We start from the raw sequence: 27426 nt of genomic DNA on the forward strand, positions 1-27426 counted from the left end.
CTGGTGGCGCAGTGGTTGAGAGTCCACCTGCCGATGCAGGGGACGTGGGTTCGTGCCCCGGTCCGGGAGGATCCCACATGCCGCGGAGCGGCTGGGCCCGTGAGCCATGGCCGCTGAGCCTGCGCGTCCGGAGCCTGTGCTCCGCAACGGAGAGGACACAACAGTGAGAGGCCCGCGTACCGCAAAAATGAATGAATGAATGAATGAATAAACAAACAAATAAATAAATAAATAAGAAAAGAACTTAAAGCTTCCCTATTGCACGGGACTACAATCATAGGGACGTGAGACCTTGAAGAAACTATAGCAGTCCTTTTATCCCAACTCTTCATGTGACAGCTGGCCAGGTGATTTGCCCATTAGTGGGAAACCTGTCACAGGGCTCTGGTACTTGGGCTCTTGGTAGGGTGAACATGGAATTCATTGTTCAAATCAGGCTGCTTTTGAGAGTGACAAGGAGTGTAGTTAACGATGGAGCCACAGGTGTACATTGCGACTGTTCTAAGCACACTGGGATGGTTGTGTGATCTCCTGGCTGTGAGTTTTGGGCAAATTACAAAATTTCTCTCTCTAACTGAGATACTTACATCACAGGACCTTTGTGAGAATTCAACAAGAGAATATAAGAAAAAGTCATTTTCATAAAGCAGAAAGCACCATGCGTGTGACGTTTTATCATCTCCTCTTTCTCCTTTAGAAATTCAAGATCCGCATTGAAGACCCACCCCGCAGAAAGCACATGGTATTCCTGGGTGGCGCAGTTCTAGCGGACATCATGAAGGACAAAGACAACTTCTGGATGACCCGACAGGAATACCAAGAAAAGGGTGTTCGTGTGCTGGAGAAACTTGGGGTGACTGTTCGATAAACTGCGAAGCTGGTTCCCATCACGCCCCTAATGCTTTCTTTTTTCCTTTATTGCCAATCTTTGAACTCATTCAACTCCAGGACATGGATGAGGCCTCTCTGTGCCCTTTGACTGGAAAGGTCAGGTTTTATTCTGGTGTCTTGCAGAAGTTTTATTAAATTTGTGTTGATGTGGGTAAATCTGACTGCTTAATTCCACCACTTCCCTGCAAACACTAGAGGGCCAGGGTCCTGTCTGCTGCTCTCTTTCTCCTAAGTAGGCATTTAGGTCATTCCCATAGCCTTCCTATTTTCACTTTCCTGTTCTAAGGCTGCTAGTTTTAGTCTTTAGCACACTAGGTGGTATGCCTTTATTAGCATAAGAAAAAACAACTTCCACAGGAGCTTTTATGTGTTATTGGGGTGGGGTGGTGAGGGCTGAGTGGGCAGCTGCTGAACCCTTTGTAGCGTTTCCCCTGTGGTGTGGCGCTTTCTACGTTACTGCTGCAGCTTTAAGTACCTTAAAGCTTCTGGTATTAACATTTTAGGGAAATGGTAGGCTCAGAACTAAAGTGTTTGGGGTGGGGTTTTGCGTGGAGGAAAGGAGGGGGTTGATTTTATTTTTTCGATTTTTGAGCTTTTCTGCTCTGGGGTACGTAAGATGACTTTATTTACAATACTTTGATTTGGCAGGTTTTCTTCTACTTTTGGTCTGCCTGGAACTGTTTCCATATGCTGTAAAAAGCAAGTGTAGTGTCCCATTATTATGTGACTTAGGGATTTTTTATTTGTTTTTTAAAATCAACCATATCAGCTGGGACTAGACTCCCTAGAATCTACCAATGGAAAAGTAACATTGAAAAAAAGCTTTTGGAAATTCAAATTACAGACAAAAAGTGCTTAAGAGCTGGTATTTTTCTAAGTGCTTCTATTAATACCAGAAGCATTAAGGTAACCCAGTGCCAAGTACCATTCTTGCAAAATTCTTTTATATAACCGACCAGTGCTTATTTAATAAAAACAAGTAGATACATATAAATAATTACTGGCAGTAGGTTATAATTATTGGGTTAAACATAACATTGAAATATGGGACTTGTGCCAGTTGGGTAATTTTCACTAGTTTTTTTTTGTTGCTATGTTTTCATTTAAAACCTGGAAGTGGAGTAAAATTTGACTATTTAAAATGTTGGCCAAAAAAATCAAGATTTAAATACATATTTGTACTGAAAAACTAATCATAACTACTAAATCTCAGCCATCTTAAGCTTGAAAGAAGAGGAGTTGGTATTTTGTAAATGTTAGCCGACTTACCTGTCAGAAAACCATATTTATGAATCCTGTCTGTATTGCTTGGTATATGAAAAAATATCAAATAGTACCCAGACTTGAATTCCTTCTAAATTTGAAAAATAAAGTAATAAGAAATTGTGTCACTCTAAGTACAAAATGCAAATTCTGGAGAAAAATGTTTTTCTTCATTTCAAAACATTCTTTACTAATAACGACTTTGAAAGAAGCAGCGTACTTTTTTGGGTGACTGAAATTGGAGAAATTATTGGCTATAGCATCTCTTTTTTTGTGAAGAAACTTAAAAATCAGTTTATATGAAATAAGCAGCAAAAGGAGGTTAGTTTTAATTATGCAGCTTCTGTTAATATTGTGTATTTTTTGTCTGTTTTACCTCAATTTGAACAAGTAAAAGAAGTTCGCCTGCATGCTGGACATGCTTCAGTACACGTGAATAGCCTATGAATAACGTCTGTTAGATTTTAGGGACGTGGGTATCAGAGTCACTTTGGAATTCTAAAGTGTTCCTAAGTCATGTTCTTATAAATCCCCCCCCCACCCCAGCCTTTTGAATACTGAGTTGTTAAAGGACACAGGTGTAGGACCAGTATCTACTAGTTGTTCATTTCAGGTAAATGGATTGACTTCTGACCTTTGGTCATGATTTTAAAATACGGGGGTAGAAGACGACAAAGAATGGGATAGACTCTTAAATAAAGCAATGAAAGCATTTGTCATTTGTCCCTTGAATGTAGAATTTGGTTTTAATTTTATAATCTGCTAGCAAACATGGCAGTTAAAATGATGTATTAATATATAGAAAGAGTATAGTTTTTAAATTACATTTTATAATTTTCCTATTCCAAGGTGAAATAATGCATTTAGTAATTTGGGGGTGGGGTGGGGAAGTATCACGTTTAATTGGAGTTGTCAGGTATGAGTCCCTCAGAAATTAACTTTTTTTCTGTTTTAAAAGAGATCTGATATATAGCTCTTGAAAACCTTTGTCACTTAAATTTCCAATAATTAAAATTCTTTTCTTTTAAAATTAGAATTGCCAATGCCTTGACCTTTGAGAAGGGTTTCTTAGAAATAGGTCCTGCATTTAAACTTTTTTCTTTAAAATGTGGTATTGGATGTTAACTTTTACACAGTTCTGAGCACTGTCAACAATATTTGGAAAGTATTTTGAGAGATCAATGGAAAGTTAAACATTCTAAATTTAACATGAATACACTTCTTTTTGATTCAGAAAATAAAATCAGATTTTTCAAAGTAAATTTGAATTTTGTCTTTGTTTTTCCTCTTAATAATATTTCTCTTTGGTTTCATTTTCTTATTTTTATTCATATTTTCATTTTTGCTAATGCAAGATGGATCGACAACTTTATGCTAGTTGTTAGGCAAAGTTCAGTTCAGTGACATTCTACTGTTTGACAAAAAATAATTTATTTTTGGTATGATCTTTATTTCTGATATGATTTTAAGTACCTAAGGGGCGGGGGGGAAGGAATAAAAGCAAATCACAGCTACAGCTCTATTAGAGACTTTTTTCCCTCTAGGAGACTGTTTTGTCTCGCGGAAGATTTAAGGAGGCTTTGGCAGTGTTAGGAATGCTCGAGAGATCTATGTGGAACATGCCTCTTTTCAACAACATTTCACCTCATCTGCAGACTTTTAGGCATATTATTTTTAACAAAGCAACTAAAGACACATGAAAATGTATTAAGCTGACCCAGCCCTTTCTTACTTTTATACTAGCCTTTGAAGATGGGGTCTGGGGAGTAGATGTGAGTACTTTTGTTTTTCTTGCTCCATGAACTTGTGTGCTTGAACCTCATTGCTCCCTTCACAGCCAGAGTCCTCCAGGACTTCCTGAGGTTCTCCTCTGGTGTCTTTTATCCAGTCTCTTCCTGGTCACCAGAAGAATGGTGTGATTGCTATGTCCATGTTTCAGAGGGGCACTGTATTAGGTGTCACTGTTGATGGAATGAATGTCTCAGTGCTCTTCTTTTTTTTTTTCACCCACAAACCTTGACCACTGTACAACTGAGTGTGGTTATTAACTACTAATTTTAGAACCATCGAAGAGGGTATCCAACTAAAGTGAACCAGAAACTCAAGGATTGATTTTAGCTCAATATTTAACATGCTGTCTAACCTTGGACTAATTGGCCAACTACCCACAGTACCTGGGGGTATTTGTAGGATCACTGTTTTCCTCCAGCTCAAATTTCTTGAACTTTTTAGAAGCTTGAGAACGCTACATCAGAGGTAAGTGGAGGAGGTGGGGGAAGGACCTGGAAAAGTATATTTGCAAGTGTTGAGTGCTTTGTAAAGGCCAAATTACTGACTTTAACCCTGCCATATTGCAGTTACTTTAGCTACCGAGTAAAAATAAAGTTGGGATGTAAATAAGGCAGCTCTTAGTATTAGCAGGGAATTGGTTCCAGGACACTACCCACGTGTCCCCCCAGGATAACAAAATCCAAGGATGCTCAAGTCCTTTATATAAAATGGCATGGTATTTACCTATAATCTACACACATCCTCCTGTATACTGTAAATCATTCCTAGACTACTTATAATAACACAATGTGAAGGCTATGTAAATAGTTGCTGGGGCATGCAGGAAATTCAAGTTTTGCTTTTTGGAGTTTTCTGGATTTATTTTCCTGAGGTTTTTTGTTGTTGTTGTTGTTTACCATTTATTTTATTTTTGGCTGCGTTGGGTCTTAGTTGCGGCATGGTACTCCTGGTGCCACACGGGCCTCTCTCTAGTTGTGACCCACGTGCTCAGTAGTTGTGGCACACGGGCTTACTTGCCCCGTGGCATGTGGGATCTTAGTTCCCTGACCAGGGATCGAACCTGTGTCCCCTGCATTGGAAGGTGGATTCTTAACCACTGGACCACCAGGGAAGTCCCTTCCTGAATATTTTCAGTCTGCAGTTGATTGAACCCACAGGTACGGAACCTGCCTTACAGAGGGCCGACTGTATGTAAGTTCCAGTGACTTTTCACATTAAGCTTAACATTCACAGATCAGCTGGGTGCTTTGTGACCGCCTGGAGGAGTGGGATAGGGAGGGTGGGAGGGAGGGAGACGCAAGAGGGAAGGGATGTGGGAACAGATGTATATGTATGACTGATTCACTTTGTTATAAAGCAGAAACTAATTAAAAAATAATTTGGCTCAATAAAAACAAACAAAAACCCCAAAACAAAACAAAACAAAAAAAGCATCCTAAAGCATCTTGCTCTGCATTGGTTAAATAACATACAAAGTTAGGGAGAAAGAAGCTATTAATACTTTTGTTTAAATCATCTGCACTATGGCAGTGACAAAAAATAAGTTTGTACCTACTGTAAGTATCTCAGTTTGTTACATGCAGATGTAAAATACCTAACTGGGTAAGGGGAATCCAGATCATCTTTCTCTTCCCTTTGGCAGAACAGAGTTCCTGTCCTGTCTTTCTCATATCTACACTCAGTTCCTCCCACCCACTAGAGGAAAAAGGAAAGACTAGAAAGGACTCTGCAGATAATTTCCCTTGAAGTAGAAGAATTACAGAATATTTTAACTAGGCTTGCATGGACCAGTTGAAAGGTTTGGGTTTGGGAAATGCAGAAACCAATCACAAGGATAAGGTACGGTTTTCAAGCTCAAGGTAGACTCCCGAGAACACTGCTCTTTGCCATTAACATCAAGTTGAGCTCTTACCTGTTGAATGCTTTTTTTTTTTTTTTTTTAAGATTAGTAAGAAAACTAGTCAGCTGCCTTGTACTTCCTTGAATAGAGGTTTGTAAAAGGGCCCCAACTCTCAAGAGTAAGAATTCTACACATAAAAAAGAGTAACTATAAATATTCAAATGTAAAGGTATTAATAGCAAATAAAGGTTGACATTTTAAGCAATCATTTCAGGAAATTCTGAGGTTAAGAACTGCCATAATACTAATTTGATCGTTTTGTTAAATGAGTACCTTGATGTGCAGGGGTTGTTGGAAGTTTAATTTAGGCCTATCATATGCACAAGGAAATTTCAAGGCTTGTCTTACTTTAGGAAATCAAATCTAAGGATTTCCTCAGTGAAATTATTTCTATTAACTTTTTATATTTTCATATTTCATGCCAACTTAGTGTTTGAAAAGAAAGTTGGGCCTTAGTTTGCAGCAGCATGGATATGTGATATTGCTTATATGTGGAATCTAAAAAAAGGTACAAATGAACTTATTTACAAAACAGAAAGAGACACACAGACTTAGAGAACAACTTATGGTTATGGGGGCGGGGAGTGGGGGGGGAGGGTGGGGGGAGGAATAGATTGCAAGTTTGGGGTTGACACATACACACTGCTCTACTTAAAATAGGTAACCAACAAGGACCCTACCGTATAGCACAGGGAAGGCTGCTCAATATTCAAGTAATAACCTAAATGGGAAAAGAATTTGAAAAAGAATAGATACGTGTATATGTATAACTGAATCACTTTGCTGTACACCTGAGACTAACACAACATTGTTAGTCAACTATACTGCAGTATAAGATAAAAATTAGGGCTTTCCTGCTGGCGCAGTGGTTGAGAGTCCACCTGCCTAATGCAGGGGACACAGGTTCGTGCCCCGGTTCGGGAAGATCCCACATGCCGCGGAGCGGCTGGGCCCGTGAGCCATGGCCACTGAGCCTGCGCGTCTGGAGCCTGTGCTCCGCAACAGGAGAGGCCGCAACAGTGAGAGGCCCGCGTACCGCAAAAAAACAAAAAAAAAATTAAATTTTCTTTTAATTTGGGCCTTAACTGAGGTTCAAATGTTGAAAGTAGTAAGTTGATAATATACATTTGACCCCTTAATTTGAAATCTTCAGTGTACCTCCAAATGTGTGTGTGTTTGCATATGTTTTCTTAGATCTATCTACATGTGAAAGTGTTTGGCATTCAATTAAAGAACTATTGAGAAGGAATGTAGGTTTGGAACCTAAAACTATTGACTACAATTCAAAGGATCTTGATCAGTTAGGGAAGCCATTTTGCTTGTTTTGTTTTTACTTAGCAGTTTAGGTAGAATTTAATGTTAAGTATGCTATAGAAAATTATGTAGCTAGAGTATAATTATATACTTTTTAAAATACTCAGGTTATTGCCTCTCAATGTCTTTGAAGTCAGAATCACATGGAGTGTTAAAAAGTGCAGGTTCCTGGGCCCCACTCTGGACCTCCAAATTTGACTCTTGGGCCTGAGGATTTGCCTGTTTTCCAACTGCACTAATGGCCTGATCCCTGCCAAAGCCCTCACTCCCCTGCTGTAGGATATTAACAGGACCCACTCCTCAGGGCCCACACCTGCAGGCCCTTGTCTCGCTCTTCTGAAAATTTCTGGAGCTTTCAGCAAATAGGTTCAGAAGTGAACAAGCCCTGGAAACCGACGCTGACCTCCACCCCACCGCCCCAAACAAATCCTCAGTTCAGGCGGTGATAATATCCCTTGCTCAAAATGCAAATTCTTCCGGGACGGTTAAAGCACCATCAGTTATTTACACGTTGGTGTGAGTTAAAAGGAAGTCAGTGACTCAGACTGACACCTAGTGAAGATTAGCAGCTCTTTGTGATTTAAGTGGACGGAAGGTCTGTAAGTTTCACCTGAGTCCATTGGTGAAAACAGGCAGGATCCTGAGGAGAGTAAAGGAGTGAGGAGGGCAAGCTCACTGTTTAGGGGCCCCTGTAGATGTGAGTTGGGTGCTGGAAGTGGTGAAGTAACCAGAGCAAACTGCTTATTTCAGAGTGGTTTTTTTTTTTTTTTTTTTTTTTTTCTTTTTGCGGTATGCGGGCCTCTCACTGTTGTGGCCTCTCCCATTGCGGAGCACAGGCTCCGGATGCGCAGGCCCAGCGGCCATGGCTCACGGGCCCAGCCGCTCCGCGGCATATGGGATCCTCCCAGACCGGGGCACGAACCCGTATCCCCTGCATCGGCAGGCGGACTCTCAACCACTGCGCCACCAGGGAGGCCCTCAGAGTGGTTTTTAGAGATGTTTTCTCCTCCCTTCTGACTTGCATGGTTCCCAGCTCCCTGAACTCAAGGTAATACAGCTAGTACTTAGGATTCAGCCACTTGATTGAAATGATTTGTAGTCTGGCCAAGGAGCCCACCTACCAGTTGTAGCGTTACTTCTGGAGAGGAAATATCTGTTTCAAGTTCCATGCAACTAACATACAAGCGAACTTGGATGCAGTGTGGAGACCACTTATATATAGTTGATTCAAGTTTTGATTTTTTTAAAGTATAAGCTCAGTTCATTATAAAATTTGGAAGTTTGTGGAATTTTATTATTTTAGTTGATAGCTGCTAGAGAGAGAAACAAAAGCTTACTCCTGCGTTTGCTCTTTTAGGCAGGAATAATTGTAGCCAGAGATTTGAAGGGGGGCGGGGGTACTGCAGCTACTACATATTAAAATTAACTAACCAGCTGCAGGTGAGGAGAGGAGGTGGTTAGTTTTCAGTGCAGAAACCCTCTCTGAGGAGGAGGTTGGTGGATCCTCTGGGTGAGTAGGAAATGACTTTTATCTTCTGAACCTAATTCTTATACAGCTCATATAAGTAAGTTTTAGCATTTTCTGTAGAATGAAAGTGTGTGGTTGATGCTGGATGAATTTTCTTGCTATTTGTTTGCCTGCATATCTCATTCCTACTGTTTTTACCATGAAAGCTTCTCTTAAATTTTCCATTTCACCCTAGAGCACACAGCAAATATCCTCCAGCATTTTAAGCACCACCTCTGATAGTATAGTTAGCTAAAAATGTGTATCAGATGTTTAGAGCCTTCTTTGTTCTCCGTGTTGATGCAAAGTTTGTCCAAAAGTGGAAATGTTTGTTTATGATGTCCAATAGTCACTTTAATAACTGCTATCAATACATTTCTTATGACATGAAAACTGACTGAAAAATCACAAGGTCCCCTAAATCAGAATGCTGTTCATAATGTGGATTTGGGGGGTATCAGTGTTTGCGATTTGCCTTTTCTCAAACACACAGGTGAAGGCTGTGCTAGGAAAACTATCTTCTGACTTTAAGCTACTATTTTTTTTAAATGGTGTGACAATTTCATGGTTGTCTTTTCTTTTTTTAAGTTTTGGATAATTTTACTAATCTCAGAAAAGAGAAGGCTGAGTTATCTTTCTCTTCCATTTTATATATGTAGCACTCTTATGCCTTAAACATTTTTTGTCTTCATACCATTCAAAAGAAGCTAAGATTTGTGGTGTGAACCAATGGAAATCTTCTCCTAGGTGTTTTTTTAAAAAATGAAAAAGGCTTCCCTGAGCATTCTAAATGAAAGTTTCCTTTGTTTTGTTGCATCTGTGGGTCTTTTGAACAAATATATGAGGGGAAAGATTTATGTAATGAAATGCCCATGTTTTAAGAGTCTAAAGAAGCTTAGATTTATGGCACTCCCACCCCCATCTCTGCCGTCAAATCACTGAGACGAAAACTTCTGAATATGGCCTGGATCACAAAAAAAACCTTTGCTGTTCCCACATTCTCTGAAATGACATCTTAAACTCTTATAGCTCAAGCTTTGCTAACTGGCAAACGAAACTAAATGGAAGCCAGCTTCACTAGCTCATTTGATTCAAAAACCTGGGACCGAAGGAGGGCCTTTTCCCACTAAATTTCAGTACAATAATTACTTTCAAGAATATATCCTGTTTTCTTCAGGCGTGGACCTTGTCTGGTAAAATAATTATCTGTGAGGCAGACAGGGAAAGAATTGCATCTGCAAAAGGCAGGACGAGTTTAGGAGCCGAGGAGGAGGTAAGCCCCTCGCTGACTCACAGCTGCCCACCCTGCAAGGAGAGAGCTGGCCAAGAATATCCACGCTGATTTATGGAGGAGAAATGAGGAAACCATTTACCCCAGATCTCTTGGATTTGTGACAATGTCAGTGTAAACTATTCCATTCAGACCAAGAGGGAATTCCAAGTCTCCAAGGTGTTCCCTCTCCCACCTCTTCCTCTCCTAGGACGTTCAGGCTGGTGGTTCTCAAACCTTGGGGTGCCTGAGAATCTCTTGGGGAGCTAATTATGGCACAGATACCTGGCCCCACTTCCCGAAATTGAGGTGGTGGCACTCTCAGAAGGGCTCATTTACACTTAGAAAAACATGAACCAGAAACCCAGGGGGTTTTGTTCAGAATTAAGCTACAGCCTCAATGATAAAAATCTGGGTGTGTTTTTCCAAAGCTTTCATTTAATTGTGAGTTTTCTAACAGAATGAAGACAAAGGCTCTCCCGCCTAGAATTTACCACCAGGGACTCTTGGATTCCCGGTTTATCTCTCCTCAACCTCCCCTCCCCCTTCCTCCCCCCTTCCCCCCTCTCCCTCCCTCTCTCTCTCTCTCTCTCTCTCTCTCTCTCCCTCCCTCTCCCTCTCCCTCCCTCCCTCCCTCCCTCCCTCCCTCCCCCTCTCCCTGTCCCTCTCCCCCTCTCTCCCCTCCCCCTCTCTCCCTCTCTCTGTCTCTCTCTCCCCTCCCCCTACTATAAGACTAGAGAAAACCGGCTTCCGTTATTACTGTACCTTAATTTTACTTACAAAGGAAAGTGTTGCCAGTCTCATCTGTTTCAAAGGGCCTTTGTTTGAAATCCCTTTTGAAAATGGAGCACGTTTTCCTGGTTTACTGCCTTTCAGAGAACAAGAATGCATCTTAAACAAGTGTTTTTTGAACTTTTAAAGCTCCTTGACTTTCTGTGAGCTGAGCCAACAGAGGTCTTCAGGCTCTACATTCATTAACGGAGTCACATAGGAAGCATTAGCGACAAGGATGCCAACATGACAGAAAGCTGTAATGATCACCATTTATTGAGCACACACTAAGAACCAGGTGCTGACCCTCAGGGCACTTTACCAGCATTCTCTTGTATTTCAACTCGGATTTATTACCTTCACTTTGTAGATAGGAAAATAGATTGCAAAGGTAAAGTAACCCGGGGACTTCCCTGGTGGTCCAGTGGTTAAGACTTCCGCACTTCCAATGCAGGGGGTGCGGGTTCGATCCCTGGTCGGGGAGCTAAGATCCCAAATGTCACATGGTGTGACCCCCCCCAAAAAAAAGTCAAGTAACTGGAACAAGGATGCAGAGCTAGGAAATTCAGAGGCAGAGTTGAACTCAAGCATCTCTCTGGCTGCACAACCTTTGCTTCAACACCCTGCCATGGTTCTGCGTGATGGTCATCCAAGTCTCTCTGTCTCTCTAAGCCTCGACCAGCTTAGGACCCCGCCTGGACTCCACCCTCCACTCAGAGGCCTTGGGAAAAACACTTGTCTCTTGTGTGCCTTAATTTAACTCAAGCCAATGAGTAAAGTGCCCCAGCCCAGAGTGGTTGACATCCCAAGTGCCATTAAAAAAGCGCTTTGATATGAAGTGCCCCATAAGAGCTTGCTCTTCTGTTTATAGCAAATCATTCCCATGAAAAAAAATTAAGTGGAGACTGGGAGTGAACAAGTCAGTGATCTGCTGGGCAAAGGCATTTAAAATCCAGAGGGGCTTGTCACACTTTGAGGATTTATCAAGCTCAAACTTTTTTTCGGGGGAGGCTTAGTTTTTGCCTACCAAGTGTTCATTCTGGCCCTGAATTTAGATCAGAACTTGACAAATTCATCAGTGGAGATTTCAAAATCGCCACTCACCACAGGAAGGCAAGAAATGGAAAGAATGTCAGTTATTAAGGTTAGCAGTGGCCCCTGGAATCCAAATGGCCCTGGAAAAGAACACTTGGGAGGGAAAACATTTGAATCACTTAAATCTGCTAAGGACTTGCCCTGTATGGAATGCTCTGAGGGTGGTGAGTGCATGGGCAATGCTCTCAGAGTGACTGTCATGCATGGGGGACAACCTAACGGGAGGCCATCTGCAGAGGCTAAACTGTGGAGGACCATTGCCTTCTGGGAGACAGTGACTCGGCTCCCATGCAGAGCAGCTGTGTATCACTTAAGCAGCAGCTAAATTTGCTCGCTATCTGAATTCAAGGGTGTTTCCCAGATCTCTGCGCCGTGAACAGCAGTGCTGTTCAAGATGGCCATTATTGCTTTCATCCCCTTTGGCCAGGAGCAAAGGGAGCGTCCTGGCTCTGGGTCTCCATCGCTGCTGCAGGACGACAAGATTCATGGTTAGCCCATCTCTAAAAGCCCTGGGGAGCCAAGGGTAGGAAGGAAGGAGGGAAGTTGTGTAGCATAAACAAAACAAAGGAAAACCAAAAAAAGCGGCAAGAAAGTACTTCAGATGTGCAAGGATCTGTAATTCACGTACTCGTGGGACAACTGAGGGTTAAGACCTGGATTAAATGTTTTCACATGGAATGGAAATACCAAGAAAAAAGCAACCCAGCGTTGGAGGGCCTGCCTTGGTTTAAAGAGGTCCTGGAAACAGATTCCTCTTATGTTTCTGGATATTTAGACACATCAAGTCCTATACATAAATTGTTTAAAAATATATGTAGCAGGTTATCCCATAAAGCCATTTATACTGCCAGTCTGCCTTCAGCTTTCCATGAGAGGATGAAATATATTTTATGAGATTTGGTTGAAAATAATTGATCACTTTTTAAAAAAAAAAACTATGGTTTAAAAGAAGTGAATATATGGATAAAAAGTATGAAATGATCTCTGGGGTGTTCATTAAAACCCATTCCAAATGAAGGAGTCTTCAGCAGCAACTATTTTAGAGTAACTGGGCTGTTGCCTGGTGACCTTCACAATTCAGTGCTTTTATAATCAAAGGAGAGATTCCTCAGGATTGATGCTGTGGGCCACACCTCAGAGATGGGTTTTTTTCCCAGTGTCTTAATGGCCCTTTGGATAGAACCAAACAAACACCTTTAAAAAGTAGGAGTGGTGGTGGACACTTTAATAGGCTGCTAAATTATCTCAGTATGAGGTGCGCCAGGGATTACTAAGCCAAAAGGTATGTTGCAATTGGAAGTGGTCAGCCTAGCGCAGCTGTTCTGGTGAAGGGCTTGAGGGCCAGCTCACGTGGGAGCCAAAGTTTTTGCAAGTTTTGTACACGTATATGTGTTAAATTAATTTGAAGGTGATCTGTCAAGTTGAACTTGACAGTGAGCCAAAAACCAAAACGAAAAAAAATAACAAAACCAAAATCAACTCATGACGATGTTCGTTTCAGTTTGTGCAAGATAAGCACATTTGAAAGTTCCTGTGTATTGAATTGACTTTGTAGGAAACACCTTTTTTCCCTCAGTGGTTAACATTATTAGCCTGTGTTATTTAGCCTGTGTTAGTTACACTCATTGACTCTTAAAGCTTGCACATAAGGTTAGGGGTCCCATGGTTGAGAGCTCTCAAGCTGCATTTCCTAAATCAAATGGCGGGGTGGGGAGGTAAAGCAACTTCCGAAGTCATTCAACAGAACTTGAAAGGGGCTAAATGTTTGCAGGTATCATCCCTCCTTCCCTTTTCAAAGTAGCCCTCAAAGTTGGTCTGAAGCCAGTGACATTTAAAATAACTGTATTTGCATGGAAGTTTCTGAGTTTTGAATTTGAAGAAGTTAACTGTTCTCTGGGGCTCTAACCTGGGTGAGAGGCAGCCTGGGGTAATTTCCCTAAGAGTGTTGTGTGAAACCTCAAGCAAGACACCTTACAGCCAAGTGTTCTCTGTGGTCCAGTGAGTTAGGGCATCGCTGCATGAACCTCCCTTGCAGCATAGTAAAGTCTCAGGGAAGTCCTACAGGAAGGAAATGGAGTGGACTTTTATTTGCCCGGCACAAAGTCCCTCTCGTAATCATTGCCTCCTGCCTCTCTCTGGCCACCCATCTATTAACACTATGCAAGGCACGTTCTGGAAAATCATGGTCCTGGCCAGCAGCATAGACACAGTAGCGGTGGCCACATCCCACATTCCTGGGCCCCTTCTCATCTGGAAACAGCAGGTTTCCAGGTGCTTGAAATAATTATTACTTCCAGTCTCCTCCTCAGAAGGTTCACTTTAGAACTAAGATTTGAGGATTTTCCAGATTTCATTTTTTGTATTCAGAATAAGCCTTGGAATGCCAGAACAACAGAGGGAAGATGGTGACAGCAAAAGCAAGTACAGGAGCCTAGTGAGTGTGAAAACAACCTAGAAGCTGGACGTTTTCCCTGGTTGCCACGTTGGTGCTGTATTCGTGGACGTGGTCATGATGACTGTGACCACCAACCTTCTGTGGAACTCTCTTCTGATATTTAGGGGCTTTTCTACATCGTTAAGAGCTGCCTCTTTGAGACAGAAGTCACTGCTCGGTGTGCCCATCAGGCACTTCCACTTGGGAAGCAGACCCCCAGAGGAATGGTTTCCTGCCCAGGGGGTGGGAAGCAGCACAGGCCTGGGGCTCTTGAGTGCGGCCGCGCAGGGCCCCTGCTCTCCAGTGCCCAGTGTCAGAGGTGTGGGCAGCAGAGGCTGTGTCCACAAGGGGAGGTGGTGGCTCTCCTTAGTAACTGAGTGAGCTCCCACGTATCCCTTAGTAATTTCTTTTCTTTTTTGCTAAAACCGTCCAGGGCAGGTTACACTGATCACAGCTAAGACACTGACTAGTATACGTACTTCCTGTCCCAAATGGCCAGGATGCAATTCTCTCTCTCTTTTTTTAAGGTTTAATTTTATTTATTTTTTAAATTTTGGCTGCGTTGGGTCTTTGTTGCTGTGCACGGGCTTTCTCTAGTTGAGGCAAGCGGGGGCTACTCTTCGTTGCGGTGCGTGGGCTTCTCATTGCGGTGGCTTCTCTTGTTGCGGAGCAAGGGCTCTAGGCACACAGGCTTCAGTAGGTGTGGCACGCAGGCTCAGTAGTTGTGGCGCATGGGCTTAGTTGCTCCGCGGCATGTGGGATCTTCCCGGACCAGGGCACCAACCTGTGTCCCCTGCATTGGCAGGCGGATTCTCAACCACTGTGCCAGCAGGTAAGTCCCGCAATTCTGTCTTAATGGAACTGGTGCTTTGCAACGAAGGACACAGGAGGTATTTCGGACACGTTTAGTTCAGTAAAATAGAATGTGTTCATTGCTTTAAATGTCTGAGATAAGAACTCTGTATACCACGCAGAGTAGAGGCTGACTCAATATTTGTCAAACTAAAGATGACTTTCGTTTTCAAGTGAGAGGCCCCACTCAGTCCCCCTCCTTCTGGTAGAGTGAGCATCTGACTTAACGATTTTCATAGGAGCGGAAGGTCAGAAGAAGAACAGAGAATGTACTCAGTTATGTCCTGCTGAGTTTATTTTTTTCACCCCAAGAATATGGTAAGAGTAATAAAATCCCAAGTAAATTTCCAGGAAATGTGGAGGAATTTATAAATGATCATAAAGTAAGACAAGCTCACAGTGCTTTCCCCCTTCCTTAGAGGAGCTGGGAGTAGAGTGGGGAGGAGGTTGGTGAAGCATCAGAATTGTATTTGTGCCTCCTCTAAAATCAAGCAGAAATGTTAGAAACCAAGAAAGCCACACTGCAAAGTGTTTTCCTTGTTGTCAGGAAACTGGAGGATTATTTAATCAAATAAAAACGAAGATTCAAAATTCACTGTCTACTATGGGCTTAGCTCTGCTGGCTACTCTAAGGAATACTGCAGCAATGTTTATTTTTCCCGAAACATTTGAGAGACGTCGTGCCCCTTTATCTCATATTAAAGGTATTAAGATACCTCAGTGTGTATTTCCTAAGAACAGGATGTTCTCTTACAGAGCCATTGTACAGTGATCAAATTCAAGAAATCTAATACTGTTATAATAATGTTTTCTCTTCTATGCTCCATATTCAAGTTTGTCAATTGACCCAAAAGGCTTGCAAAGCACTTTCCCCCATTCCAGTGAGGAATCAAATCCCGTACCACCTATGGCATTTAGATGTCTTGTCTCTTTTGTTTCTTTACTCTGGAACAGTTCCTCAGCTTTGACATTGACATTGAAATGTTTGAAGAATAGAGGCCAGTGATTTTATTGACTGTTCCTCCATTTGGGTTCCTCAGATGTTTCCTCATGACTAGGTTCAGGTTATGTAGCCTTGGCCAAAAGACAACATAAGTGATGTTGGGTGATGTCCACCTATGGTTCCTTTAGTTCACCTGGTCTGTGCGTGGTCAGGCTTCTCTCCTGCATAGTTACCATCTTTGCCTTGTAACTAATAAGCAATCTGTAGGGTGATATACCTTGTCTTCTAAGGGACTGGGACATACCACCACATTAGTGGAGGCGGTTGCAGAGGGCAATGATGAGAAGAGGCTTAAATCCTGACTGCCATTCGCTAGCTGTGTGACCTTGGGCAAGTCACCTAACCTCTCAGGTCCACCTTTCCCCATCTGTAGAATGGAGTAATAATATTTCCCATCCAGTGTTGTCAAGAGGATAAACATGTACGGTGCTTGGCGCACAGGAGGCACTGCACGAACAGTGCACTTCTCCTTCTCTCGCTCCTTTTAAACTTTTTTTTTTCCGTACGCGGGCCTCTCACTGCCGTGGCCTCTCCCGTTGCGGAGCACAGGCTCCAGACGCGCAGGCTCAGCGGCCATGGCTCACGGGCCCAGCCGCTCCGCGGCATGTGGGATCTTCCCGGACCGGGGCACGAACCCGCGTCCCCTGCATCGGCAGGCGGACTCTCAACCACTGCGCCACCAGGGAGGCCCTAAACCTATTAAAAGTAGCCTTTTAAAGGTTACTTTAGGGTGGTGGTTTGTTGATCTCACTATTGTTTCACTTGCTATCCAGGGACATCAAGGACAAGCAAGACATACAATGCGACACATATGGCAAGAGGCAGGAAACACCAGATATGCACTACAGGCCTAGGGGGAAATGTCTGGAGTTCTCTTCGGAAGTGCCAGGAGCAGGGGTGGAGGGAGCAAAAAAAACGGCCATCTTGAGGTGCGTGGTCACACTCATCTGGAGAGTCAGCTATAAGGAAAGTGGCCAGTGGGACTCAGGTTATGAGACTTGACTTGGGCTCTAGGACTCCAGCTCTGCAACCTCAAGGACCCAGGGGTTTCACCCCACACCCAGACCAGAATCTGCTCTGTGCCCCACCACCAGCTGTGTCCCTGGGGTCCCTGGGAAAACCATCCCTCTGCTCTCAGCCTCCATTTCCTTATCTGTAGAATGAGGGGTTTTGACCAAATCTGTTGTTCTCAATCCAGGCTGGGCATGAGAACCAGTAGGGGAATTTTAAGAAAATGCTAGTTCCTGGGCCCATCCCCAAACCAATGAAATCAGAACACAGACATCAGAATTTTTCAAAAGTTCCCCAGGTGATTACACCGTAAGCCAAATTTGAGAACCACAGGACTAATCTCAAATGTCCTTCCTAGCCTCCAGTGTCTATGAGTACTTGAATGGAATATTCTGAGGAACTGAGTTTCCTGGCGAACTTAGAATTCGCCACCAAAAATTCCCCCTCGTTTCTATTCTTATTTTTGAAAACATTTCTAAAGTGAATAAGTCTAATTAATTGTTAAGGTCCTTCTTACCTTGATGTTTCTATGGCTACGTGAGAAGTATATTCTGAGAAACTGGAGTCTTCTGGTTAATTTAGAGCTGCACCAAAGATTCCTTTTCATTTTTATTCCTATTTTTGAAAACTTTTCTATTTTCATTTTTATTCCTATATTTGAAACCTTTTCTAAAGTGTACAGTTTCCTGCCTAGGGAAACAGGGACAATAACTTCCTAACATGGGGGCTACTGCATGCCCTTTCCCAAGCCAGGGCAGACATTACTAATTGATGATGACACCTGCAACTTGCCTTAAAAGTCCTTCTCAACCTTAGCAGCCACAACCAGTCAATCAGCTGACACTTGAGATGAATCCTATCTGCCATTCTGAGTATAGTGAATTTAGCTCGATATTTCTTTCATAACCAGGTACCCTTCAGGGCTTCAAGGGCAACATTCCATCAGCCCTTCCTCGATTCCTGTTCTTCCAAGTGCACAGGACTATTGAACAGGTGATGTAGGGGGCTGTGCCACATATATACTGAGTCTCAATAAACTTTGGTTATAAACACATACAAATTTTTATAAAAGTATGCTTTGTGGCTAGCTACTTTTAAAAAAATTAATTAATTATTTGTTTTCGGCTGCATTGAGTCTTCGTTGCTGCATGCGGGCTTTCTCTAGTTGCGGTGAGTGGGGGCTACTCTTCGTTGTGGTGCACAGGCTTCTCATTGCAGTGGCTTCTCTTGTTGCAGAGCACAGGATTTAGGCGCTCCGACTTCAGTAGTTGTGGCTCGCGGGCTCTAGAGTGCAGGCTCAGTAGTTGTGGCGAACAGGCTTAGTTGCTCCATGGCATGTGGGATCTTCCCGGACCAGGGATCGAATCCGTGTCCCCTGCATTGGCAGGTGGATTCTTAACCCCTGCACCACTAGGGAAGTCCCTTTTTTCTTTTTTTTTTCCTTTTTTAAACATTGAAGTATAGTTGAGTTATAATGTTGTGTTAGTTTCTGGCATACAGCAAAGTGATTAAGATATATACTTTTTCAGATTCTTTTCCATTATGGTTTATTACAAGATATTGAATATAGTTCCCTGTGCTATATAGTAGGACCTTGTTGTTTATTTTATATATAGTAGCTTGTATCTTCTAATCTCAAACTCCTAATTTGTCCCTCCACTTCTCCCTTTCCCCTTTGGTAACCATAAGTTTGTTTTCTATTTCTGTGTCTGTTTCTGTTTTGTAACTAAGTTTATCTGTATCATATTTTAGATTCCACATATAAGGGATATCATATGATATTTGTCTTTCTCAGTCTGACTTACTCTATTTAGAATGATAATCTCTAGGTCCATCCATGTTGCTGCAAATGGCATTATTTCATGCTTTTTTATGGCTGAGTAATATTCCATTGTGTGTGTGTGTGTGTGTGTATACACACACACACACACCCCACATCTTCTTTACCCATTCATCTGTTAATTTAGGTTGCTTCCATGTCTTGGCTGTTGTAAATATTGCTGTTATGAACATTGGGGCGTTTCTTTTTGAATTAGAGTTTTTGTTTTTTCCAGATATGTGCCCAGGAGTGGGATTTCTGGGTCATATGGTAATTCTATTTTTAGTTTTTTAAGGAACCTTCATACTGTTTTCCACAGTGGCTGCACCAATTTACATTCCCACCAACAGTGTAGGAGGGTTCCCTTTTCTCCACCTGCTCTCCAGCTTTTACTGTTTGTAGATTTTTTTGGGGGGGTTATAGTTGTTTTACAATGTTGTGTATTGCTTGAGGACTTTTTAATGATGGCCATTCTGATGGGTGTGAGGTGATACCTCATTGTATTTTTTATTTGCGTTTCTCTGATAATTAGCAATGTTGAGCATCTTTTCGTGGGCATGTTGGCCATCTGGTATGTCTTCTTTGGAGAAATGTCTATTGAGGTCTTCTGCCCATTTTTTTGATTGGATCGTTTGGTTTATTTTGTTATTGAGTTGTATGAGCTCTTTGTATATTTTGGAAATTAAACCCTTGTCGGTTGCATCATTTGCAAATATTTTCTCCCAGTCTGTATGTTGTCTTTTCGTTTTGTTTATGGTTTCCTTTGCTGTGCAAAAGCTTATAAGTTTGATTAGATCTCATTTGTTTATTTTTGCTTTTATTTCTATTGCTTTGGGAGACTGACCTAAGAAAACATTGGTACAATTTATGTCAGAGAATGTTTTGTCTATGTTCTCTTCTAGGAATTTTATGGTGTCACATCTTATGGTTAAGTGTTTAAGCCATTTTGAGTTTATTTTGTGTATGGTGTGAGGGTGTATTCTAACTTCATTGATTTATATACGGCTGTCCAGCTTTCCAAGCACCGCTTGCTGAAGAGACTGTCTTTTTTCCATTGTATATTCTTGCCTCCTTTGTCGAAGATTAATTGACCGTAGGTGTGTGGGTTTGCCATTTACTTCTTTTGCTTAAATTGAATACAGAGAAGACAGTTGTGGGGAAATAGTATAGCAAATAGAGTAAGAGCCAGGATTCAAATTCTGATTTTGTCACTCATTAGGTCACTTTGGACCAGTTTCTGAAACTCTCCCTGTAAAATATGTCTAATAATAGTATCTACTTCATAGGGTTACTGTGAAGTTTGAATAAAGTAACAAAGCTAAAACACCCAGGGTCTGACACAGAGTGAACTCTCAACAGATGTTACCCATTTACCTTGTTAATACCATTCATCAAGTGTCACTGAGTTATGATTAATAAAAATTGCATAGAAGTGTTACAGGTAGTAAAGATACTAGCAGTGGAGATAATAGAAGTACATATGTTGTTCCCCAAACACCAGCTGATGGGAGGGACATTTGAATCTGTGTCCATAAAGTGGATGCTTGTCAATGAGGTCTTGGATGGCAGTGACCCACATCTGGGATGTGGTCATATAAGTCTGGGGTAATCTACAGGAGCTGTGGTGTCCCAGAGGGGGCATTTTGGAAATTGGTGGGTGTAGTTTTTGGGTGACATGTCCATTGGCATCTGGGGATGAGGAGGAAGCTAGATGTCCTGCAGTGTTTGGGAGAGTCCCACGTGACTTTTGAATGTTCTCCCAGATTAAACTCACTACAAGTGTACATCAGCAATACTTATAACATGATAATTCTGAAAACAAGTTCTAAAAAGTTACTGGAAAAGTTCAGTAATTTAGAAGACCATTCCATAGAGAGAAACTTAAATGGAAGAAAGATCTTGTCTGGCAATGACTGTATAACTTACTCATGCTGTGCAGCTTGCTGTTCTATGCATTAAGCATTTCTAACTACAAATTTTCCTGGAAAGTGTTTCAATGCAGTAAGGCAGTACTGTGCAATGAAACCAACTGAAAATATGTAACAGAGATTTGAGATTCCTTTGAATAGGTCTTGAACCAGATAGAAATTTGTAGACTCATGTAATACAAGGATCTCATTGAATTTCATTGTTATTTTTAAAAATATTGTTATAATATTGCCATCTATATTCATACAAACACACGCACACACACATAGGCACAATGATAAGAAATCTAGGTTATAAGAATTTCACTTTCAAATTATTTTTCAGTTGGTCTGTTCTTTTTCAACATTATTCTGATTCCTTCCCCAGAGGTCTTCCTACCACTTGGCCTCTTTCAATCCATCCTCTCACAGGATACAGCCCCAAGTTCTTGTTAAATACCAGAGATTCTATCACTGTAGTGACACCCCCGGTCATAAAGTAGGGAACTACCCTGATGTTGTACTTATAAATAAGTCCCAGCTCATTTATGACTGAGTCTGTAGCTGATCTTAGTATACGATCTCTATTTTAATTATAGTTATTTTATTCTTTCACGTATGTACAGTTAAGTGTTCTCTATTATTCCTTAGCCTAACACTCATTTTTCTTCTAATGTCCACCCATACTTCTACCCTTACACTTTCCTGCTCTTCTTATAGAAAGAGCTCCTGATCTTCTTACTTCTCTTAAATCCAAACCCCTTCACTATCAGCAGGTGCAGGCAGGTGGCTGCTTCATTGCGTCTCCCAGTACAGCCATGTGTGAGCATTTATATTTTGAAATGCATGTTACTTTAGTATACATTATCACCTTTTTATTTATCCTTTACGTTAGAGGAGTGGTTCTCAATGCAGAATGATTTTGCTCCCCGCAGGGAACACTTGGCAATATCTGGAGAACTTTTTGGTTGTCAGGTCTGTGGGTAGAAGCCTGGGATGCTGCTAAATATCTGCAAGTGCACAGGACAGTACTTCAAGAGTTACATGGGGCTACTCTGGTGGCGCAGTGGTTGAGAGGTTAAAATATACACTTATAATTGAATTTTTTTAATAATATGGTAAAAAGGGGAAATGGCTTGCCATTGTAGAGATCAAGCTATTTGGGACAATGAGATTTTATTATAATTCTATTAAGCCTTATACAATTAAATGAAACTGAATTAAAAATAATAAGGTAATCTATTAATATTTCAGCATGGGGGGAGGGCTTTAACATCTGAAGTAAGTTAATGGCAATAGAGATTTTAAAAATAAAAAAGGGGCTTCCCTGGTGGCGCAGTGGTTGAGAGTCCGCCTGCTGATGCAGGGGACACGGGTTTGTGCCCTGGTCTGGGAGGATCCCACATGCCGCGGAGCGTCTAGGCCCGTGAGCCATGGCTGCTGAGCCTGCGCGTCCGGAGCCTGTGCTCCACAACGGGAGAGGCCACAACAGTGAGAGGCCCGCATACTGTAAAAAAAAAAAAAAAAAAAAAAAAAAAAGAGTTACATGGCCCCATATCAGTAGTTCTCACATTAAAAACTCTGTGTTAGAGTTAGGGTATTAGATTAATCTTTTAAAAATGTGTATAGATGACTTATATAATCCATGAACTTCATTTGTCTTACAAACAAACCATATAACAAAACCAAAACTTAAACATATAAACCACTGGCATAAATCAAAAAAAGCAGAAGTAGTCTAGGTAGACTTTGGATTCCCCACCTCCACCATCACCCTTGAACTAGTTATGTAAATAGAAAATGACTTTGAAAAGTTTTCTGTCCCTTAATCTCGTGTGGAAGCCAAAGGTCAAATGTGAAACTCCCGTGTGTCTAAATGGCTGAGCACCCACCCCCCAGCTGTGTTCCTCAAGTGACTGTCACCAAGCATCCTGGTGCCAGGAAACATTTCTTTAGCACCTGGTGGATCTAGTTTTCTCCCCTCCCATTTTGACGATGAGCTTTTAGGGAACACTCAAGAGGTCCCAGGTCACCCACAGGATTTGGTAGAAGCACTTCCCCTTCAGTCAGCACCTAGTTCTGGGTCGTTATCACAGTCCCTAACCTAGAGGAGCACAGCTGCAAGGAGGCAATAATGGCTTCCGCCCTGTGCCACAAATATCCTGAGAAGAATGTCTCAGAATTGTTTAAAGGCGTGGCACTTAGTGTGGCTAAGATGTGGGAGAAGTGAGTTTGTATATAGTACCATTAGCACATTCCTTCCCAAGATGCATTGAGACGTCTTTGCTACAAATGGGGTTAAACAAATGGAATGGAAAATTCCAGAGTCTGCAAAACAAAATAGGGGTGAGCAGACTTTGTAGGAGGTTCTGATTCTCTTCCAGTGGAGTAACTTGGCAGCTTTTGGCCCCCATGCCATCATTTATCATACTGTGTGGCTTTGGAGACAGCCTTATTCTTTTGCAACCTGACGGATGTCCTCTCTAGGAAGGGGATATGGAAAACCTAGCAGATGCCTGGCACACACAAAAGATACACCATGGGCTGCTTTTGCTTCATAAATCCACTCAAGGCTGTATAGCACAGGGGAAAGATGGGCCCTCCCCCTGTCAAAACTGGAGCTTGCTTTAAGTGAGTTATATCCACGGCAGCTCGGGTAGCACTGGGGAAGGGTCCAGGCATGAAGCCAGCCCTGAACTCTAAGCCACCTAAAGGCTACTTACTCACTTAGGACTGTCTTTGGACCCTCAAACCATCTTAAGAGGTACTGCTTGATCATTATAAGCTCTTGCTATGTGCTGACTCTCATTTTATTCTCATGATAATCCAAAATATAGGAGCTATTGTCCCATTTAATGGGCATGGAGAGTGAGGCCCGAGGAGTGATATGAGTTGCCCAGGCTCAAGGTGGTGGGGATCAGAGGGCTGAGGCAGGACTAAACCCAGGCATGGCTCTTACCTGCTGCCTTTGCACCTGGTCAGGGCCTCATTCCTTCCTTCGGGGGAAATCACTGCCAAAAGCCCTCACACACCTCCTGGGAGGGGAGTTTGTGAAGCCAGCCAGCCCTTCTCCAGGACTCCCAACTCACAGGGCCTCAGCCCATCACTCCAGCCTTGGCCCCTAGCAACCACATCCGCTTGGTGGAGAAGTGGGTGGGGCCCGAGAGCAGACTGATTGCGTCTCCAGCGCCTTCGGGCTCTGTCCGGCTCTGTCCCAGCCACAGAGAATTGGAGCGATGACAAGGATAAGTGTGTTTGCCTCTGGGCTCAGTCACTGAGGATTTATTTAGCACCTGCAGTAATAGAAAATAACAACACTGCAGCGTGCAAGGCACCACACGGGCCTGCGGAAGGATGCCAAGGAGGTGCGATACAGAGGACGCGCCCTTGCTCTCCAGCTGCTTGCAATCTAGTGACGGAACAGAGACGGTTCCCGGAGAACCTCAGAGAGGGAACGAGGTGGGGCATCTCTGAGATGAGGAACCCGAGAGGTTGTGTGCTCTGAGGTCACATGGTTAGTGAGGAGTGGAATGACAGCTGCAGATTCTGTGACACTTCCATGAGCTTTCTTTTTATTTATTTATTTATTTATTTATTTATTTGCGGTGCGCGGGCCTCTCACTGCTGTGGCCTCTCCCGTTGCGGAGCGCAGGCTCTGGACGCGCAGGCTCAGCGGCCATGGCTCACGGGCCCAGCCGCTCCGCGGCATGTGGGATCTTTCCGGACCGGGGCACGAACCCGTGTCCCCTGCATCGGCAGGCGGACTCTCAACCACTGCGCCACCAGGGAAGCCCTCTTTTTCTTTTTAAACACACGTGGGAAAATCAAATTTAAGGATACAGCTAAACAAAAAAGCTGCCTAGAGATAACTACCGTCACCCTGGTGGAGGACACCTCCCAGCCTCCTCTTTCTCTGTGTAGATGGACATGATCATGCCTGCAACGTGTGTCCTTATTCTACAAAGTTGGATCACGCACATACTGTTCAGGAAACTGCTTGTCTCCTTTACGATGCTTGCCAGCTATTTAAGTGGCTCCCTGCAAGGGGGCTGCCAAAGGGCAGGGAAGAGGGGCACTTCCAGGAAGTTCTCCCAGCAGGGCCTCAGAAGGTAGGTGGAAGGCAGGCGGGTGAAGATGACACCTGGAGGGGAAAAGATGAGCCTGGTGAAACGTGTGGAGGGCTTGAGCACAGAGATGCTGAAGGGAGCCCGTTCAGGTCTAGGGGGTCACAGAGGAGGCAAAGTATAGAAAGCAACGTGCTTCAGGGCTCCTCCGAGAGATGCAAGATGCTGATGAGCCTGGCTTTGTGCTGAGGGAAATTCCCATCTCTGGCTTCTTTAGGTAAGCAAAGCATCTGGCTTTCCTGCAGCTTCCCACACAACTTTAGATGGCGCTTCAGGAGGAAGAAAGCATGAAACCAGTGTTTTCCAAGCTGTGTCCCAGAGAATGCAAATCCTACAAAAACAGTTCTCCAGAAAAAGGGTTTAAAAAGTTTGAGAAATGCAATCTATAGTCACCCCACCTTGGAGAATCACAAGGCACAGAAGCTTATCTAGGCCCTGGGAACTAAGGAGATCGGTTTCACCAGGGTTTCCCAAATGTATTTTCTCGGAATGGTGCTTACCATCTCTGGGATTTCCCTCTTGCTCCGAGCCCAGTGATATTGGAGAAGACACCACGGAGCACCGGGATGGGAGTCTCCCCTCATCAAGGTGACTTCCTTACCATCAGCGGAAAGCCCCAGGCCTCAGGCGCCCACACCCCGGCCCTTGCAGCGTCCCACAAGGGCAGAAGTCAGCCATCTCAAGGGCTCTTCCGGCTCTAACGTTCTCCTTCTGAAATTCATGCCAATTAAATCTCACTAGGAGAGAATACCTAGGGGGTGGGATAGGCTAGGCAGTCAAATTTGTTGGTTAACTTCACTCATTTATTCAACAAATATTTCTTGAGTTCCTGTTATGTGTCAGGAACTGTTCTAAGCATTGGAAATTCAGGAGGGAATCAGATAAGGTCTCTTCTCTTATTGCTCTCATGAGAAACAGACTATAGATAAATAACTGTATCATATATTTGTCATCTAAACATTATGAAGATAAAGTAGTATAAGCACTGAGTGTGGGATGGGGGGGATGGAGAGGGGTAGAGTGATCTGGGAAGGCTTTTCTTTTCTGGCTGTGCTGCACGGCTTGCAGGATCATAGTTCACCAACCAGGGATTGAATCCGGGCCATGGCAGTGAAAGCACCGAGCCCTAACCACTGGACCACCAGAGAATTCCCAGGGAAGGCTTTTCTAAACAGGTGACATTGAGCAGAGACCTGAGGAAGTAAAGGATGAAGCCATGCCTAGATCTCAAGGCAGAGCATTTCAGACAGCTGGAATAGCAAGTGCAAAGATCCTGAGGCAGGAGCATGCTTGAGGAACAACGAGGAAGCCAATGTGGCTTAAGGGAGTAAAAGACGGGGAGGGTATTGGGAGATGAGGTCGGAGAGATGGGGGGGCCAGATCTTGTGGGACTGTGAAGGTCATGGTAAGAACTCTGATTTTCTTCAGAGTGAGATGGGAAGCCATTGGAGGGATGGAGCCAGGAGAGTGACATGTGATACAAGGGAGGATTTCTGCTCTCTCATGGGATGAACAATTTTCTAAATGGTGAGAGCCCACTCTCTGCCTTTGACAATAGCAGAACTTATGAAAAGTAATTGAATTTTCATCTGATGACTGAAGATCTCACAAGGCCTCAGGACTGGTCATTCATTCATTATACACCTACTATGTGCCAAGATTTCTGCTAGGCACCAGAGATACAAATATAGTTGATATGACTTTTAGTTCCCGACTATTGATGCAAAACCATCACAATTACTTTGTACCCCTAATTAAGTAGGACTCCAAGCTTCCACTGGCCATGGTGGCAAGGAGTTCCATCTCAGTCATATTTCAGGAGGCAGATGTCCTCCCTTTCCTCTATGGTTCCATATGAATCCAGTAGCTTACAGGTACCTGGGAGGGGAAGGGCCTCTGGTCTCCAGTCTCTCATGGATGATGCCAAGATGCTCATGGTCCAAGCCCAGTGATATTTTCAAAGGCAAGAAGCTCCATCCCTCTGTGCCAACTAGGGCTTCCAAGATGCTTTCCTTGGCTCCATGATTACAGCTCCTAAGAACACAGTCTCCCTGGGATCTACTTCCCACTCTCAGCGATCAGGTCATCATTGGATGCTTCGTGGGTATGTAAGCAGTCCCCTTCCTCAAGCCTCTTATAACCTTTGGTCCAACAGACAAGGCAGTTGTGGCTAGGCTCTGTTGAGCCGTAGGATAGACTAGAGCTATTTTGCTTACAAAGAGTAAGCCAAAGTAGGCTATAGAACCCAAGTTCTTAAGTTTTTCTTTTTTTAAAATAAATTTATTTACTTTTGGCCGCATTGGGTCTTCGTTGTTGCACGTGGGCTTTCTCAAGTTGTGACGAGCAGGGGCTACTCTTTTTTTTTTTTTTTTTTTTTTTTTTTTGCGGTACGCGGGCCTCTCACTGTTGTGGCCTCTCCCGTTGCGGAGCACAGGCTCCGGATGCGCAGGCCCAGCGGCCATGGCTCACGGGCC

At 43.1% G+C, this 27426-nt stretch overlaps 1 protein-coding gene and 1 long non-coding RNA gene across 2 annotated transcripts in view; both read left to right on the forward strand.

Moving 5' to 3' along the window:
* The window catches only part of ACTR2 (actin related protein 2), a 36982-nt gene extending 33576 nt beyond the window's left edge, over positions 1 to 3406 (forward strand). Inside the window, exon 9 of the mRNA XM_082642138.1 lies at positions 698 to 3406. Within this exon, the coding sequence (XP_082498264.1) occupies positions 698 to 868 (171 nt within the window). The 3' untranslated portion in view covers positions 869 to 3406. The remainder of the gene's footprint in view (positions 1 to 697) is intronic.
* A 5230-nt stretch (positions 3407 to 8636) lies between these two features.
* The window catches only part of LOC309815372, a 62806-nt gene continuing 44016 nt past the window's right edge, over positions 8637 to 27426 (forward strand). Inside the window, exon 1 of the long non-coding RNA XR_014295850.1 lies at positions 8637 to 8669. This is a non-coding gene — a long non-coding RNA (uncharacterized lncRNA). The remainder of the gene's footprint in view (positions 8670 to 27426) is intronic.

Source organism: Mesoplodon mirus, assembly GCF_964341445.2.
Source record: "Mesoplodon mirus genome assembly, chromosome: 14".
Taxonomy (NCBI): domain Eukaryota; kingdom Metazoa; phylum Chordata; class Mammalia; order Artiodactyla; family Ziphiidae; genus Mesoplodon; species Mesoplodon mirus.